This window comes from Alligator sinensis, unplaced genomic scaffold, assembly GCF_000455745.1.
Source record: "Alligator sinensis unplaced genomic scaffold, ASM45574v1 scaffold2028_1, whole genome shotgun sequence".
NCBI lineage: Eukaryota > Metazoa > Chordata > Crocodylia > Alligatoridae > Alligator > Alligator sinensis.
Genome location: NW_005843713.1, coordinates 1 through 19084, shown reverse-complemented (window position 1 = coordinate 19084; position 19084 = coordinate 1). Strand labels below are relative to the sequence as shown.

The window sequence follows — 19084 nt, the reverse complement described above, 5'->3', positions numbered from 1 at the left end:
AAACATGAATAGTGTTTTTTAATGCTGTACAAAGGGGCTTTAAGGCCATCCATAATTTTCATGGGACTGTACAAAGAGGTAGGCCCAATTGCTTTTCAGAAGAGTTTGTGTTAGTCTTTTCATGTAGTTGAATTTTGCTTTGAGAATGTTAGTTTACATTCTCACTTTACATGGGAAAGGTGTAGGATTGATTCTGGAAATTAAAGGTGGGATTGAACCCAGTTTGCCAAGCTAAGTTTATAACACTAAATTCTGGAAATTACAGTGACTTTCTTATTGAATGGATTTGAACTCAACTTAGTTATGACGGGAATAAAGTAAATGAGTGATTCAGAAGTTTTTTGAAAAGTGTATTTAATATGTCTGTCTAATGATCTTTTTTTCTCTTAGAAATGGTTGAATCAATGAAGAAAGTGGCTGGCATGGATGTGGAGTTGACAGTGGAAGAAAGAAACCTGCTGTCTGTTGCATATAAAAATGTGATTGGAGCTAGAAGAGCTTCCTGGAGAATAATCAGCAGCATTGAACAAAAAGAAGAAAACAAGGGTGGTGAAGATAAACTAAAAATGATTCGGGAATATCGACAAATGGTAAGATCTACTTGGTGAAATGCTCTGGAGGAGCTATGCGTGTACTTTGACTGCAGTAAATACAGCACTTTGCCTTCCTCCTCTCATAACTGTAGGCTGTAAAACTAATAAGTAGCATCTCTGAAGTTTTTGGGAATGAGTTCCAGGACTTTTTTAGGTCCCTGTGCATTATTGTTGATTTGAAATCAAAACCTGTTTTTTCTTTGCTTTTCACACGGTATGTTGTTCTTGTAACAAACAAATGACCACCATTAGGTCCTCTATGACAGGAAGTCTAGCTTTTGTCGTGGGTAGAAACCCATCATGTCTCTCATCTCCTGCACCAAATTTTCTATAGATTTTCTACAGGTGTAACTGTAAGAATGCAGCAGTTACCCGACATCACAGTATGCTCTAATAGTTTAACATGGACCTATCTGGAAGAGACTTGACCCGTATTATTAGTTTATTATTATTTATCTCATTTATGTCTTGCCCTTTCCAAAAGGCTTAGAGCAGCTTATAGTAGACAAACATGCTTGACTTGAAATGAGGAAATGTCAAAATTGTGCCTCTTCTGACTGAGAATAGAAGTTTTATAGTCTCCAAACTGGTCACTTAAACTTTGGTTAAATGCTTTGGGTGATTTCATTTTCAAAAGGAAATGACAAATCCTGAAGGCTAGTTCTACAGCTGGGGTTGCCTTGATAATTATGAAACTGAGGCCAAGTATATTTACCGCTATAAGCGGGCCTTTTGTAAACTTATTTCTCCTTAGATGTTGAGCAGTTAATTTGGATAACATCTTTGTAACCAGTGACTGTTTAATTTTAAAATCTTCCCAGCTCAAAGGGTAAAGAACAAGTTTTGACTGTGTGATTGCAGTCAATGAAACTTTTTTGAGCGATTTTTTTTTTTTGTTTTTTTTTTTTTTTTTTTTTTTTTTTCTCCCTCAGACTCTTGAAATTCATTTTTCTTGCATACCCTGTGCACCTTTTTCCTGGAAGCAGCTGGTAAAAGTTGGAGTGCATGTTATGTACAAGAAATATGATAAGAGCTGTTTCTGCTGTTTACCAGCAAAAGTGACAGTAAAGTCCTGCAGTGATCCACAGGGAGCAGAATGAGAGGGCTCAGCTCCTTCGTTGCTGCTACTCAGATACTGTAAAGAACAATTTTAAGAAAAAAAAGTAATTCTGCTTTTCAGAAATAAGGTGTATATTTAACTTAGTTGGGAGGACATTGTAAGTGAGAGTGCATGGGGGTGGGGTTATTTTATTTATTTAGCTCAAAGTACCCTTCAGATATTTCACTACGTATATTTTCACCAACGTTCTGGCTCTTTAAGAACCCTGTTCCTTCAGCAAATTGCAGTAGTACTCAACTGACACATGATCCCAGTAGGAGAGAGAACTGTTAAGAGTGCTGATGTTTTGAGCTGTATTTGAAACTGCGTCATTTGCAAATAGTGTTCATGAAGCCTCCTCCTCTTCTAAAGGGTCATGACTAATTAGTTTGGGTTTTACCTGGTGGAAGTTGCAAGGTATCCCTTTCCCTTCCCTGTTTTCAAATTTTGTTGATACAGTAGCCCTAAGGCAGTGATTCTCAACCTGGGTGTGGTGAGAAGGGCACTGCAGTTTGCTGTGCAATATGAGCAGTGTTATACGTGTGCAAATACCTGCGCATGATTCATAAGATAAACCCAGAGATTTCAAATAGGAACCCATAGGGTCAAAAACATTCTGCCCTATTGTGCACTTTCTGAGCTCTTTGTAAAATAGAGAGCTCTTTTATTATTTTTCCTTTAATAAAAAAAACCAAAACCAAACCCAAATGAGAAGCTGGTATTTTCTAAGGGGTACCTTGAGTCTAGCAGGGTGTACCTTCAGTTAAAAAATGACTGAGAACCACTGTTCTTGAGGCCAAGTCTGTTTCCGTTTCTCCTCTGTGCAAGTTAAAGCTTGTGATACTTGACAGGCAGCATTGGACCTCAACTATGTGGCACAGCTTCCCAAGGTCTGTGGCCAGATGGTGTGGTAAACTAGGCATGTTCATAGGATTAGGTAAATAACTGAGTTGTTGTTTAGGTGGGCATGGAAATTAATATGATCAATACGGTACTATTTGTAATGACTCTTTTGAAATAAAATTTTATTTTTGCAGCAGATCTCAAGTGTCAGTGCTGTACGATTTTTATTTTTTTTTTTGCGGTTGGGCACTTTCACGCTGAAGTTGTCTTCATTTACTAAAAAAGAGGTGCCTTGATTTAATAGATAACAAATGCATGCTAATGCTTTCTCATTGTGTAAATGTGGAGAAAAGCCTGTGTGGTTTTACTTTGATGTAGGAGGGGAATATGTTTGCACAGTTTTCCTGGTTAAGACCCAGATGCAACTTGGACTTGCATTTTAGTAATCCCATGAACACATTATGCTCTGTGTTTGTAAAACTGTTTTCTGTGTGCATATGTGTTATTCCTTTCATAACTAGAGGATTAAGAAATGTACCCAAGAACATTAACAGCAATTCAGGTAAGATTTCCTGTACAAATGCTCAAGACTTAACTGGTGTAAGACTTCAGATGCTGTCTGCACTTTTTATCCCAGGCTTGCAGATGGCCTTTTTCAGGATTGATTATCTTCCCTGTGGTTCTCAATCTCTTTAGATTCAAGGTAGCCCTCAGAAACTGCCAACGCTCAGCTTTCATTTGTTTTTTTTGACTAAAGGAAAAATTATAGAGCAGTTCTTTATTTTACAAAAAACCCAAAGAGCACGCAATAGGTCAGAAAGTTTTTGACGCTATGGATTCCTATTTGAAATCTGAATGATAATTTTCCCATCCTGATGGTCTCATAAAGTCAGTCTTCTCCATTTGGTCGTCTTCTTTCCACCTCATATGTACTTCCGGGTATGCAGGAGGGATAAATATGAATTACAGAGGGTGTGGCTTAATTCACAGTTAACTACAAGCTTCTGCATGAAAACTGGCAGAAACTTAGTCCAGTAGGACCTGTTAGGGACAAGTACTGTTGGCACGGGGTCCTTTTGCCTAGTTCCCCAGTCTGAGTGGGAGAACCATGAGGTTCTTCCCCCAGGTTAATGAATCAGGGCTTATGATCTGCAGAGGAAATGCCTCGGAAGACGCAGTTTGGATGTTGCTCACTCTGAATTGTTAAGTCTTGTCTCTGCTTTGCACAATGTGTTTTTACTGTCTGATAATATTATGCTTCAGTTGACAGAAAATGCATGTAGCAAAGACAAAAGCTAAGAAAGCATGAGACTTGGTTAAAATTGTAGCTCAAATGCACAAAGCAGATTTTGTTGCTACAGTAACCAGCATAAAAAATGCCATATTTACTTGCATACCACACACACCTCCCTCCCTACCCTCAAGTCAGTCCCCCAACATAGGGGTCCATGCCCTAAGGGGTGGATTTGATTTTTCTGCCCAGATACAAGCACCTCATTTTGATTCCTGTTCCACCACGCAGCCATGATGTCTCTTTTCAGGCAGCTGAAGGAGTTAGTTGACTTAGTGGTTTGTTGTTATGAGTCAGTTGCCTAAATTAGAGTCATTTGAAGTGCCGATGATAGCCGCACCATTTAATGGTCTTGATGTTCTTTGGGCAATCTTACTATCTATAAGCTGCTTTTGGGGTTTGTCCTCCTATTTGAATTGGAGACTCTTTTTAGTTCTCTTCAGTGTTGTAGAGTCACCCATTGAGACTAGTCTTCAGAAGCAGCTAGGGTTTCAGTTTTTTGGTTAATTGGGAGAAGGACAATGAATGAGCTGAAAATTAGGGTCTACTCCTGTTCTATACAGCCATAACCCTGGACAGATACTTTGTTTTGCCTTCACGTGCCTTACCTGGGGGCATGTGATGTGAGGAATATGGTAGCTGGGTGTTGATTCTTAGGATGTTAAAAGTGACTTTTTGAAAGTGAATGGGACTGAAGACAGCATAACAAGCTAGAAACAGTTCTTGAACTAAAGTTTCAACTTCTACGGGGTGGTTCCTAAAGGTTGATGATGGTAGGATTTTTTTAGCAGTTCCACTTCCGTATACCTAATGTGGATGCAGAAATCTGGCAGCGCTGCTCTCATGGAAATCAGTATTATTGCCACTGTTTGGTTAAAACTTAGCAACCTTTACCTTGAGTTAATTTCATCAGGGTGCTGTGAGAGTATCAGGCATACTGCAACATGGGCAATGCTGCTGGAGCCAGGGAAAACTTTGCTATGTGCCTCAGTTTCTAGGGTGCATATCAGGCTTGAACGAAAAAGCAGCTGCAACAGAAGCAGACGGGCCCTTTTGCCTATGTTGCATTTATCAGATAACCTTAATACAAAAAAAAAAAAGCACTTGCTCCTGCCACAGCCCTCTGTGTGGTCCCACACACCCCTCCTGGAAATAGACGTGGGATAGTTCCACCTAGTGCTTATCCCCAGGCTCCTGCACTGCATCTTCCACCCGGTAGAACTGTCCTGTGTGTCTTTGTTTCCAGGAGATGCATGTGGGGCTGGGTCGGGAAGGGCTGCAGCACTGCCTGCTTCATGCTGCTTGGATAATACTAATGTAGGCTGGCAGGTGTGCATGTGTTGCAGCCCTTCCTGGTCTGGTTGGACATGAAGCATGCAGGGCACTCTTACCTGGCAGCAGCAATGCCAGCAACATGAGCACCCTGGTTGAGAAGCACTGAGGTAACTTGAGGCACCTCAGCAGTGGTACTCAAACTAGGATGCTGCTACGTTCAAAGAAGTTGTGGAAGGGTGCCCTGAATCTAAAAGGATTGAGAGCCACTAGCTTAACTGTGAAGCTTTCCATAGCATAGGATGAAACTGTTTAGCACCTGAGCAGCTACAAGATGACTATTGAATGTGCTTTTGAGCAGCTGAAGTCCAGGTAGAGTGTACTTTGTGTCTAGCATGCAGCACCTGAGCTGTACTAACCCACAATTTTGGCCTGCTGCGTTCTGTATGATGTGCAGAAGTATATGAGAGGAGCTGGACAGCAGAGGCAGAGATGGGTTCAACAGGTTGAGGGAGCCAGAAGCATGACTGACAGGGGCATCTTATCTTGGGGGCAACCTCGATCTTCTTCAATCTTGGGCTTGCTGGCCTGCTGAGACTCAGTAATAGGGGGTGTCTTTGTTTCTGCCCTACATGTTTGTCCCTTTGTGGGCCCTGTAGATGCTGTTTTGACTGCCTTGGCTTGCATTTGGTGAGTTGCTTTGTGGCCATCAGATGAATTCCATGTTGTCTGTGTGAAATAAAGATTACAGTTTTTATACCAAGAAGAGTGTGTTTTATTTTTGCGGCATGGGTAGAATTCAAAACAAGTATGGAAAAAGTACAAAGGCACAGGGGCTTCAGAACTTGATAGTAATGAAGATTGCCAACAGGAATGGCACGGGGGACAGGGGAGATGTGTAGAACAGGAGCATGTCAGATGTTTACTTCTGGGCGACATTTAGAGCCATGGTTTGGCAAACTCTTCTGCACATAGCGATTTGGATTCCTTTGTAGTTGGAGTGGCAAATCATCAGCATGCTATCAGGGCTTCATGAGTTGAAGCAGCTCAGTTCCCCGAAAATGCGGTTATTTCCATCCACGATGGAATGCCTGAGTTGTGGTGCTGCGTTCCACACTTGGGGTGCACGCTGCTTGCCTCTCAATGCAGTCTAGCACTTGAGGGAGGGGTGGCGGTAGGTGGACCATGTGAAATTCTGCAGGTTGTCAGGCTTTCACTTGCACTCCCAACCCAGAATGCTGGGACCCTGCAGGAGGAGTACCTCTGGGAGAACTAAGGGGAATCCTGCTGGATCTGTTCACAAAGGCAGAACTGAAGAGATCCTGCAGGAATGGAGAGGGACAGTTACTTATTTGGGAATGGAGAACATAGTGGTACCTCTTCTGCTGATGCGGAAGGAGTGAGCTGAAGTGTCAGAGTGGCCTCTACACGCTGAGGTGAATGCCCAGGTTCCCGTCTGGCCAAATAGTCCCTGCCTCTCGGGGATCTCTTTGGTCCTCAGTCTTCCGTGCTATGGACAGTCTTGTCGAGATCGGCACTACGAGTAAACTTGGAAGAAAAGTGCAACCGTAGCTTTCACTGACAAAAATGTGTCCGGTTCCTCCTAAGAAGAATTGTGGCCCTACTAGTGTACAGGTGTTGTCCAGACAACACCTGTACACTACCAGGGCCAAAATTCTTCTTAGGAGGAACTGGACACATTTTTGTCAGTGAAAGCTACGGTTTTCTCTGTCTTGCCTGTACCCATGCATAGAATATTAGAAAAGTAGGGCTGGAAGGAAGCTTACGGGGTTATTTAGCTGACCCTTCCGCTCGGGAGCCTAAAGTCATTTTCGACCAGTAGGGCTCATGTAGCAATTTGATCTAGCCTGCAGAGCCAGGGGGCTTCAGCAGTGAGGAAAAGTGGCGGCAACAGTTGGGTCCTAGTGCTGGCCCGCCTTGAACCTGAGCTTGGTCATTCTGACCCACTGCCAGAAAACGTTGCCGACGGCTGTCCTAGACGAGGGTTGAGCTAACTTATTTTTGAAACTTTGTGAACAGCTCGACAGTGTCTTGACACAATGCCTCAACATCAAGAATACCCAGCTTGCCCTCAGTTTGACTATTGGCTTTTTCAAAAAGTGATTTGTCCAAAGTTGGCCTACTTAAGGAAATGGGTTTCATAACTTAATTAAGGCTGTATAAGTGGTATTCTGAAATGTGTATCCATTAGACTACATAGGAAATTTCTGGAAACAAAAGGTGTCAGAAGGAGATGGTTCTTTATAGATATTAGGCATGATTAAAAAGTAAGTCTATTCGTGCTTTAAGTGAATAATGTTTATTGGATTTGTCTTTACTTTCTAAGTATCCCTGAGAGGGGCAGATTGAAGGCCGGGGGGGAGACTGAGGGCGGACGACAGCAGTTCAGGAACTCCAGATGGGCTTGGAAACCATGGCCTGATAATCAGAATAGCTCATGAGCTTGGAGAGCTGCAAACTGTTGCGTTCAGTTCAGCATGTATGACAAACAAGCAGATCTGTTCTTTACTCTATCAGAGTTAAAGCATTTCTACTGAGAGGTGTGAGGCAGCTGGCAGAATGCTGTGTAGTCCAGTGTGTGCATTTTCTGCTGGACTGAGTGGTCTGTTCTGCAGCTGATGCATGAAGTGCCCTCTGAAGAGGCTTTGGCAGTACAGTTGCTGAGTGGAGCCATGCAAAGCTACCAGAAGTGTGCTTGCACATACACTTCGGCAGTTGTAGCTGCTGTTGCCTGCCAGAACTTCAGGACCATCATGGCTACATCATCACTCTTGCACTAGCTTGATCCTAAGTACATAGCTAGCCCAATGAAACGATACCACCCAACAAAATCCTTGCCTTCACAGAACGTTAAGCAGTAGACTGAGGTGAATATGCATAGGAGCTTCCATCAGTTTAAGGAAAAAGGGGTTGGAAATAGATTTAACTAAGTCTCTGCAACTTCTTGTATAGACAAGTCTTCTGCATTACAAAGGCTTTTAAAGACTTTACAGATCTTTGTATCTGTAGGAACTCCTTGTTGAATAACTTGCTAAAGTTAGAAGCGTTTCAAAGCCCAGTATTTCAAAAGTGATTGCTTTGCGAAGTGTTTCTTACTAGCTGATTTCTAAAATGAGCTTAGTGATGTTCCCCTCGAGATGATAAGCTTTATAAAGATCAGTGCTATTACCTTTTCTAGCTTTGTGTGTTTTAAAGTTTGTACAGTCTAATGTTTTTCAAAGCAACTCATTTGCGTGGACTTTGTCAGTGGGTCTCCTCCTTATTGCTTCCCTTCCTATCTGCTGGGGTGTCCCTTAAGCTTGCTTGTCTCAAAGTCTGATTGTTCGGGCTTAGTCTGTCTGATGCAAGAGAAAAGCTTTATTACTTTCTGAGGTAAGTTTTCAATCCTGCATTGAGCCTTAGTTGGCATTTCTTGATTGGCGTTTTGCCTCCTGTGAAATGAGTAGAAACATACCATGGTCTGAGGGAGGCTTTTGTCCTATTAGCCTTTACAGACATAAGGGATCAAAAGCTTAGAGTTTGGGGTGCTGTGCCAGATTTGTGAAAAGGATCTAAGAACCAGGATGGTAAATCCTACAAAGCATCTCCCACAGTTTTGTTTCTGATTAAATTATTTCACTTGGTGTAGCCCTGTAGGGAAATGTGTGTCATAATGGACACAGACCCTTTTTTGTATTTCTTAACATGAGAGAATCTGCAGAATTCAGTTATCCTCTAGGACCGTGTAGAGAAAGTTGGTAGGAGAGGCTAAAATTTAACATCTTGGTCATTAGTAGACAGGCAGAACGTTGTACTCTGACTGTGGACCAAGGCAAGAAGCAAGTTGCAGAATCAGTATGCCTTCCACTGGTCTACAAGTGTTTTGTTGTAGTTTGCTATGCCAGTTTCATACAATTTTTAATGCAAGTACCAGTGCTCAGAGAGTGCAGTTATTGGGTCATTTTAAGCACTGAAAAATAAATTTGAAGCTGACACATGTTGTGAAAATGGCTTTAGAGTTCGGAGCCCCAGGGTCCTCTTCCACACCCTACAAATACCTCTATTTTGGCTAATGTTTGTTGAAGCTATAGTCTTCTAATACTATCCAGTTAAAATAAGCCTCTCATTCCCATCATGTCAAGAAGAAAAATTAAGTTCCACTGTTTAAAACAGTTTATTCAACACTAATTTATTTTTGTTTTGGGGTGGTCTGTTTTTTTTGCACCTCACAGGTTGAGACGGAGCTGAAGTTAATCTGTTGTGATATTCTGGATGTACTGGACAAACACCTCATTCCAGCAGCTAACACTGGCGAGTCCAAGGTTTTCTATTATAAAATGTAAGTGGCTTACTGTTGTCTGCATCAAATGTTAACTTATGTTATGTAAAATATTTCCCTAATTCTTTATATGTAAATGTGAAGATTAACAGCAGCAGTGACTCAAATCTTCTATCTCTGAAATGGTTACTGCATATATATTGATAGTTACATAGAGATGAGCTTATTGCTAGTCGGTGGGTTTTTTGACTCCTTTGCTTATAGGAAGAAGGTAGTTCAGTTGTATCTAATCAGTCTTTTAACATTATCTTCCTGTTAGTGTTTAGCCCCAGGGTCTTGTGTCCAATTGTGAGGAAACTAGATTAAAGTCAGCCAACTTTCATGTGTGCCATTGAATGCCACTCAAGTAGAAACAGCTTTTTTCAGTTGTATGCTCTTCAACATTACTTGTTCTAAATCCAGTTTCAAGTGAAAGGTTTAATTCCTGTATTAACAGTCCCATTGCCTATGTAGTATTTTCTGTATAAAAGCAGTACATAAAAGCAAACGAACAAATCAAAAAACCCTCGAGGTAATTAAAATTTATTTACACATCTAAGTACTTCTGTTAAGGAGTGCTGACACGAAAGTTGCATATCCCACTTTGATTTTTCGGCTCCTTGTATACATAATGGCATGACAGTCGTTCATGGTATTATGCTGTGTTTCAGGGCTGTCCAACTTGAAAGTGGCTGGGGGCCACATGCCCCATGAGCTGCACCAGCAGGAGCCACACACCACGGGGGCAGCACTAGTGGGGCCCCCCCCAGGCTCTGGGCAGGTGGGTGCTCCCCAACCTCAACACACTGGGCAGGTTCTCCCTTGTATGGTGCAGCATCCCACCTCACCTTCAGCTCCCCTGTGGCACTGTGCCTCATGGGTGTTCCAGGCTGCAGGCTGTGCTGTCTCGTGCTGTTTGGGTGGGAACCCCCAAGAAACCCCCCAACTGCTGCTGTAGCTGGAGCAGTAGGGACAGTGGTGGCTGGTGGGAGCCTGGGGACTGCATGTTAACCTCTTGCAGGCCCCATGCAATCTACAGGCTGTAAGTTGGACAGCCCTGCTATATTTGAAAAAGCATTGACATCTGTATGTGACAACATAGAAAATTGCTGAGTCTTACAGTATCTTTTAAAATGTAATTTGATTTAATTTAAGATTAATTTCATATGAATTTAAAACATTTTTCCAGTGACCATTCAGTACATTTAACTCAGTACATTAAACCTAGCTTTAATTCTGGGTTTGCAGCAGGTGGCGAGTAAACTTATATGGTTTACAACGTTCAGCGAATGTCGCTGCATATATTATATTTTTATTATAAAATTTGTCAGTAAATATGTCACAGAGTATCTGAGGTGTCTGGAAATCATTTTATCTGTTAAGTTTTTAATAAAACCGCCTGTGTGACAGAATCAAATCTCGTGCAGGAGTGCTGTAGGGCCAGAAAGAGCAGTTGCCAAAAAGCACCCTCTGAGACGAAGGGAATAAACACCCTGTGGGCAGACCCATCCGTTCCAGTACCATGGAGCAGATACGTTAATCTACTTGCGGAGGAGCGCAGAGAATCGTAGAGAAGTAGGGCTGGAAAGAAACCTCCTTAGGTCCATCTAGTGAAGATTCGACGGGATCTCTCTCTCTCTCAATATTCTTCCTATCTTTAGATATCTTTGTAGAAGATGGTTTGGACAGGGATGATCCCGTCGAAGGCAGGGGGTTGGACTTCACTAGATGGACCTATGGAGGTTTCTTTTTAAAGAAACCTCTCATAGGAGAGATTTTATCTCTCTCTCCCTCTCTCCCTGCTCAGTTGAGGGAATTCAGCTGTGCAGCAAATGTAGTTTCCTTGTCTTTCCCATTTTGGTTGCACTTAGGAAAAGGTTTGGGAGAGACAGCTCTCAGTATTTGATACCTGACACATCTCAACTGATTGTGGCATGGGTAACTGCTGGTAGCAGTTTGCTCAGTACCAGTACCTCATATTTTTAGTACCTTCTTCCCAAAGGAGGCATTTATACTGTCCATTGGCAAAGGTGTCAGTTTGCAAGCCTCATCCTGTACCTTGTACCCATGTTTTTGGCTGGTGAAGGCAAATGGGCAGAGTTTTCCCAACACACCCAGATGTGTAGTGGGTGATTCTATATTACTTGCATTTCTCAAGTATTTCCTTTCCTTTGTAAAAATGTCTAGAATGTTTTTTCCTCTGGTGGTTTGGTTTTTTTAACTGAGGAAATTGATTCTGTAACTTAGTTATTTCTGTGATGCACACAAGTTCAGCAATACCTATTAAGTGCCTGGGAAGTATAGCAGTATTGTGGTTTCAGCTATCTCATTAAGCATTGTAGGTCTTTACACCTGACCCTCAGACCTTAATGGTCTTAAAGCACATAATACAGTAATATCTAGACATTGGTCAGTGGTAGGTATCCATTTTGCTTCAGAATTATTTTTAAGGCAAAATGTTTTTTCCTTGGTGGGTAACATGAATATAAAATTCATAAAATTATTGCGCTTTCTTTTTTTTCTCTTTCAGGAAAGGGGACTACCATAGGTATCTGGCTGAGTTTGCTACAGGAAATGACAGGAAGGAGGCAGCAGAGAATAGCCTGGTGGCTTATAAGGCTGCTAGTGATATTGCAATGACAGAACTTCCGCCAACGCACCCCATCCGCTTAGGTCTTGCTCTCAACTTTTCTGTATTCTATTATGAAATTCTTAATTCTCCTGATCGTGCCTGCAGGTGAGTAATATCTGAGGAGGTGGATCCTTTGGCGTGCTGTAGGGTGTCAGTGCTTGAGAATTCTAGCATTTGAAAAATGAAACCTGAAATCATTCAACCTAAATGTCATTAATTTTTTTACAATGAATTTTAGGAAACAGTTCTCAATCTTTTCGGAAAATTTACCTCAATGTTAGATGAGCGATTGCCAGAGCATGGTTTCTTAATTGAATTAAACAGGTGGCCTTATGCTGGTCACTATTCCTAACCATCCCAGGAAATGCCTATTCTGCCTTCTCTTAGAAACTTCCCAGGAATGAATGCAACTTCTCTCAACATCTACTTCCATTATCCTATTCTTCTTAGAGTTGGGAGTGTTTTCCCCTCGGGTTTTAGGTTAATCAGATTACTACATTGTTGAGTTGAAACTGTAGCAAAGCCAATTTAATATTGTATTTGTAGGTTGGCAAAAGCAGCTTTTGATGATGCTATTGCAGAACTGGATACGCTGAGTGAAGAAAGCTATAAGGACTCTACGCTTATCATGCAGTTGTTACGTGATAACCTGACACTATGGACTTCAGACATGCAGGGTGATGGTAAGTAAGATTTTGCTTTAAGATGGTTCTCCACTTTTGATATCAGGAAAAAATCTACGTAGCCTAAAAGTGATTTCTTAAGCATGGGAAGGAGAAGCAAAATGAATTTTGATGTTTTTCACCTCCCCATCAGTATTGTGGTGTGTGTTTGTTTTTTACTGTACTGTACAGTTGACATGTCTGGGTTTTTTTCTCCTCCTTAATGCACTTGGCAAATGATATCAATTTACATTAGAAACTTTTCAGTATTTATTGGTTGGGTGAGATGTCACCTCCTAGAGATTTTCCCCTCATTTAAATTGGACTATATTTTGTTTCATAAATAATCATCGGGTGGGGGGAATGGAATCTTTATTTAATTGCAGGTCAGTTTCTGTGATGCTTGTGATTATCCTTCTAATTTGAGTTGCTAATGCAGGAAGTAAGGAAGTGACAAAATATATTTAGCGTTTCAAGCAGTAGTGCCTAGTTATTCCTTAAGAAGAGCTTCTTGAGTAAATAATAAAGGAATAACCAAGCATTGTGCTTGGGGGCAGGATTCTATCATATTTAGTCATTAGAAGGGTTTTTTGCCTTCCTCTGTTGAGGGATGGGGCACAATCCTCTTCCTTGTATCTCTTGAGTGTATTTTAACAAGCTACTTCGTAGTCCTTGTAGTGGAAGGATGTTGACAGCATACTCATGCCCCTGCTTTACCTGTGACAAGTTAAAGGGTGTTTCTGAAGTTTCGACAGCTGTACCTGAAAGCTGCTTCAGAAGTTTTTAAAAGGGGTAAGCAAAAGTTGTCTAGGATGGTATTGATGGGGATGAAGTGAACTTGTCTTGAGCAAGGGGTTGTACTAGGTGGCCTTCTCGTCCTACTTTTGTGTGAGATTTTTTTAAATAATTAAATAGCCAATTATTACTGTCGCAAGAGTTATGATTATCTTGATACACTAGCAAGACCCTTTCTCCCTGTAGATTCATCTAGAGTGCAGCTTACTTAATTATTCCAGCACCTCTAATTTACTGAGGAAATTACATAATCAAATAAACTTGGTTGATATATGGCAGTATTAATGAAATAAAAGCACCTATGGTTGTTACCTATATAGAACTAAGTTAGTTCCGTCTGCAAAATTGTATGCAGTCTCTGACCTACTTTAGACAGTGAAGTACATTGTCGGTAAGTTAAATGTGTAAACGATTTGGTACCATAGTCTGCCCGCTCTTAGATAATCCTACAGCATGTCTAAGAAAATGCATCTCTTGAAGAGATGCAGGGCTGCTATGTGGAAATCACTTAGAGTTGTCATGGGATCAGTGCCATTTGGGAGCAGGGGGAAGTTCTTTCTCAGGACTCCGCAAGAAGCAGTCTCCCAGCCCTGGCATGGCTTCTCAGGCAGCATACCTCTGGTTTCAAGACCCTGCTGCTTCTCAGTCCCTTGCTTCCCTGGTGATCTCTAGCACACCCACCTCCTTTGAGAGTTTTGGGTTTTTTTGGTCAGCTCCTGGGAAGGAGACGGAGTTTTCTTCAGAGCAGCACAGCAGACTTGGTTCCAAAATAGTCTTTATTGTGCCACTCAAGTTCCTTCTGCTCTTCCACAGACAGACACTGTCTGCCTTGGACTGCCATTTCTCCATTCCCCAGCTCTGACTCTTACTCTTTTTCTTGTCAGGCCCAGTCAGTCACTTCTGAAACAACACAGTTACAAAACTCTCATATAATCTCGGGACAACACTCCCCCAGTAAAATGAGATGAAGTCATGGGGAACCCATTAGAGGACAATTTCTGGCTCTTGCTGCCAAACCCAGACTGCCATATCTCACCGGGCTGAAAAGAGCATTAGGTTTCCTGCTTATGAGGCTACTAACAGCAAAGCCTGCTTATACCAAGTCCCCCAGATTGCCCCGGCTAGAACCTAGCCCAGCTAGCTGCCTTCATCACAGTGGTCATGCATCGTTGCCTGCTCAAGGGTGCTGCAGCAGTAGTGGTCAGGTAAAACTACCCTGTGTTAGGGCTCTCTGATCAGCCTAAAGCAGGCAGCAGAGTTGCCTTGTGCCTTGCAGCTCTTTCTGATCTGTTACCCCCAACAATTCTCCTGGAAACAGGTGCAAATGGAACTGTCCCTCTGCTCCTGGGAGAGCTGTGGGGTGTAAACCAGAAAGAGCTGCCTAGCACAAGGCAGCTCCTGCCTGCTTTAGAGGGTGATCAGAACCCTGTTATAGGAGTAGTGCACATGTGGCACAGCCCTTCCTGGGCTGGCTTTGCAGCAAAGGGCAGTTGCATTCCAATTTCGCAGCCTTACCCAGCTCAGAAGCACTTGCGTAAGCTGAGGCAGTGCCAGTAGTGTCTCAGCCAGGGGTGCCACCACACTGAAAAAAAGTGGTGGGATGCCTTCACCCTGAAAATCCATCTGATATAATCTCCATTTTTGAGAGATCAGTCCTAGAGGAGTGTCAGTAAAAAAAACGTTCCCTGCACTAAGATGAAAGATGACATCCATTAAAAAATTTTGAAAAGGAAAAAGTCACTCTGTAGCTTTTCTAGCTCTTGGAGTAGAGTGTTAAGAACAGATCGGTGAGTAGCATACCTTTGCAATTTTCATTGAGGTGTGATTATAATTCATAGAATCATAGAGAAGTAGGCCTGGAAGGGACGTCTAGAGGTCATCTAGTCCGTTCTCCTGCCTGAGGAAGGATCATCTCTATCCAGAGGATTTCATACAAATCCATTGTCTAACTTGGGGTTGGCAAAATGCCTGTAGCAACAACATGAAACCTAGAGTATTGCATTTGATGTGCAGCAAGCTCATCCTTATCCAAGGCTTATGAATCTGTACTGATGGGTGTTCTGAAAATAAATGCATCCTGCCCTGTAGTTAGGTATTCCAAAAGTCACTGTATTTCTCTTTGTACAGCTGATGGTGCAAGGCCCCTTAGACAGAAAAAGTATCTTGATGCTTTAAAAATGCATTGAGATGTTGGTGTCAACGGTGCATCTAAGCTTCCTGGAATGTGTTCCTGGATGTTTTTGAGTGCACATTACCCCCTGTGTGTGCTAGAAATATGCTATCAGAATTAATTGAAATGATTTTTAGAGGGAATTTCAAGTCAGTGGAATGTAATAACCTTTTGGAACTTGACTAATAACTACAGTCTTCATGGGGAGGATGTTGCTGGGCTTGGCTAAGAGCAATGGACTGATGCTGCTGCAGAGGAAACTTAGATTGGTGATTAGGAGGAACTCTCAGACTGGGAGGGTGGTCAAGCATTGGAATAAGCTACCTAGAGAAGCTGTGGAAGCTCTGTCCTGGAAATTTTCAGAAGCAGGTTGGACAGAAAGTTGGATGAGACTGTTTAGTCGGGACTGATCTTACTTGAGCAGGGGCTGAATTAGATGAGATGACTTTGAGGTTCCTTTCAGCCCTACTTTCCTTTGATCTTGTGAGTGTTTCTGAGATGGAGAGGAGAAGGGGAGTGTGGAGAAATGAAGACTCTCCCTACTGGTAACTATACTTACTAGATGCACACTGGGGGAAAGTAAACTTGACTGATTGGTGCTTTACCATTCTATGAATATCCTAATTGAAGCAGGCAAATAGCTAGACACTGGGTTGCTAGATTAGAAGAAACCAAGGTAATTACCTGTCCCTTCATTCAGTACACCTTTGCTGTTATGTCTTTGAAGTAGATGCTCTCACAAGTAAAAGGCCAGCTAAGAGGTCATGGATTGAACTAATCTGTTTAAGAGGCAGGCTGTGTCACATGGTAGGATTGATGAAAATGGTCATTACTTCAATGGGTAAATGAATTAAGAGACCCGTATGGGGACTAATTTGGTGCAGTTGCTACAACTTTTTCTTGAGTTGAGAAGGTGGAGAGAATTTCATTGTGTGCTCTTCCATATATCCTGAAGCAAGACTTATCCATCTGTCACCCCTCCCATAACCCCTTGCTCTATCTTGTTAGTCCACCATCCTGTAATACAGACGGGGGCCCCTGACTTGCCCTCACTTCCTTCACTGTCCATTTTCAGCCTGAGGCAGCATCTGGAACCAATAAGAAAGCAAAAGGAGCCTGTTGTGAGTGTAACTGTGGAGGCAAGGGGCTGGCAATAGAAGGGTTGGGCGGTTGAGAAGCATTCTACATAAGTCCTGCTTCTATCTTTTAGTAGTCAGAAACATGACCACCTGGCCCAAGTTTGAAAACACCAGGTAATCCCTGGGTGTCACTGGGATTGGTCACTTCCTGAAAGCTACCCTTTCCATGCTTTGGGTGCTATTAGATTTTGATGTTCTTGTTGTTCAGTTAGTGTGTTACGGCACTGCTTACTTAATATGCAGTGTTGTAATTTCCTTTAATAAAGGCCTCTTAGAGATCACTTGGAAAAAAGAGATGTTTTGAAAACAGTAACTGTTACACAAAATGTAAAACCTGATGTAAAATTGCAATGCTTTTGGAACGGGTTTGATTTGTAAAGCTTTTATAAATCTGTGATCAGAGTTCGCAGAGGGTGTAGGGTAATATTCCCATTTCTACAGAACTCTGAAGAAAATTAAAAAAAAAAAAAAAAAAAGAGGGGATCTTGTATCCATTTCATTTGTTTGTAATACCATGGAGATCTGCAGGCAAATCTAAAATCATAATATAGGATAAATGCTTGTAGAGCAGGGGTGGGCAGGCTGGACTCCATTCCCCAGCAGCCCCTGCAGTGGCAGCTCCTGCCCCGGTCCTGGTTCTGTGGCTTGGTGCTGTCGCAGCCCATGCTCCTGGGGTCTCCACAGGAGCTGTGGGCAGGGGCTGCTGGGAAGTGGGAGTCCAGCTGCTGGCCAGATCTGCCACTTGCCCACACCTGGTGACTTGCTGTTGGGACTAGTTAATGGGATGTTAATTACCATGTTAAGTGGAAGGATGCTCACATTTGCTTCACAAAATCTGAGGGGGGAAAGGAGGGCTAGATTTCTAAAGTAGTGACTTTTCAGTACTGTTCCACTTCACTTTTGCTTTTAATCTTTAGGTTCTGGGTATCACAGCATGGTTTCCTAACAAATTGAGTATTACTGGACTTTTACATCTCTCCACTTCCATTGTCTCTCTTAATCATGTTATAAGCAAGCAGTATTTATTTTCATGCTTGTAATACCGTCTTCATACGATTCCTGTTTTCCCTTCTTTCCTGTCTGTATAGATTCCTAAAACGAAGCCCAACTGTTCATTTCCTAAAAATCTACTTTGTAAGTCCTCACCGTGGCTCAGTGACTTTTTCAATTTATAATTTCTCTTGTCACTAACCATGCCTGCTTACCACTGTCCTGCTCCTGATAAATTGCTTGTATCTCTGACTCTGTGCCAGGGCTAAGCACTTCTCTGCTAATTTGTGGCCTGTCACCCCTACCCAGGTCCAGACATGTATAACTAAGACCAGAAATGATCTAGGCCTTCAGTAAATTAGCTGGATACCTTGATAGAGATTAAGAATACTTGGGCATGAAACGTACTTTCACTTCTGGCCTGTTACATAGTAGTTGCTTTTGTGTGGGCTAAAGCATGCCGGAGATGCAATACATTTTAATCATCATCTCAGGTTAGGGTTAGGTCCTTTACCAGTTTCCTCTTTCAGTAGAAGTGGTCTTATTTTTGTTTAATGTCATTATTTATGTATGTTTTGGGTCTTTAGTTGCTATGGGTAGCATTGTCCAAAACACCCATACCACATATTTAGTGACTTCCTTGAATCTAGATACATAGTCTGCAGGCATTCTGCTAGGATGTCAAAAAGTTACTTGTTTGATCCGATTTAATTTTCCTGTAGACTAACTGAATAGATTATTCTGTTTTACATTGTCCCTTGAACCATCATCATAGTTAAAAGGGCAGTTCTCCCTGAATATTTTAATCAATTGACAGTGTTAAATTACTGGAAAAGGTACATACAGCATTCACGTTTCTGGTCCAGGGGACAACCAGTTCAAAACTCTATAAGGCAGCAGTTCAAAAGAAATAGCTGGTTCTTCACTGCATGTAGCAGCTCAGTTAATTGGCTCCAGACTAATTGTTAAACACGAAGCATGAAAGAATCTGCACAAAATGACCCTCCTTAATAACCTCAGCTGTACCTTTTCACTTCTCTTGGCCTGCTTTCCTGCACTGCATTTGAAAAGTAGGGAAGTGTGTGCAGGCTGGACCCGGTGATCTTGTAAGGTCCCTTCCAGCCCCTAACATTTATGAATCTATGACCATTTTTGGGTGGCTAGAAAGAATAAAATAAAACAATATGCAACCTCTTAGGAAATTGATTTCAGTGCTGTAGCACTGAAGAAACTAAGCATGCTGCGTGGAAAAATGGTGATGTTGCTCTGGTTTTTTTTTT

The 19084-nt window shown here is 42.0% G+C and overlaps 1 protein-coding gene across 1 annotated transcript; it reads left to right on the top strand.

The window, feature by feature from the left end:
- The first annotated feature begins 369 nt into the window (after positions 1-369).
- On the top strand, positions 370-18058 carry YWHAE (tyrosine 3-monooxygenase/tryptophan 5-monooxygenase activation protein epsilon). The gene is made up of 5 exons (XM_006039086.3): positions 370-590; positions 9331-9437; positions 11947-12153; positions 12595-12731; positions 17903-18058. The coding sequence occupies exons 1-5, from the start codon at positions 393-395 to the stop codon at positions 17908-17910; spliced, it is 657 nt and encodes a 218-aa protein (XP_006039148.1). The 5' UTR covers positions 370-392; the 3' UTR covers positions 17911-18058.
- The last annotated feature ends 1026 nt before the right edge of the window (positions 18059-19084 follow it).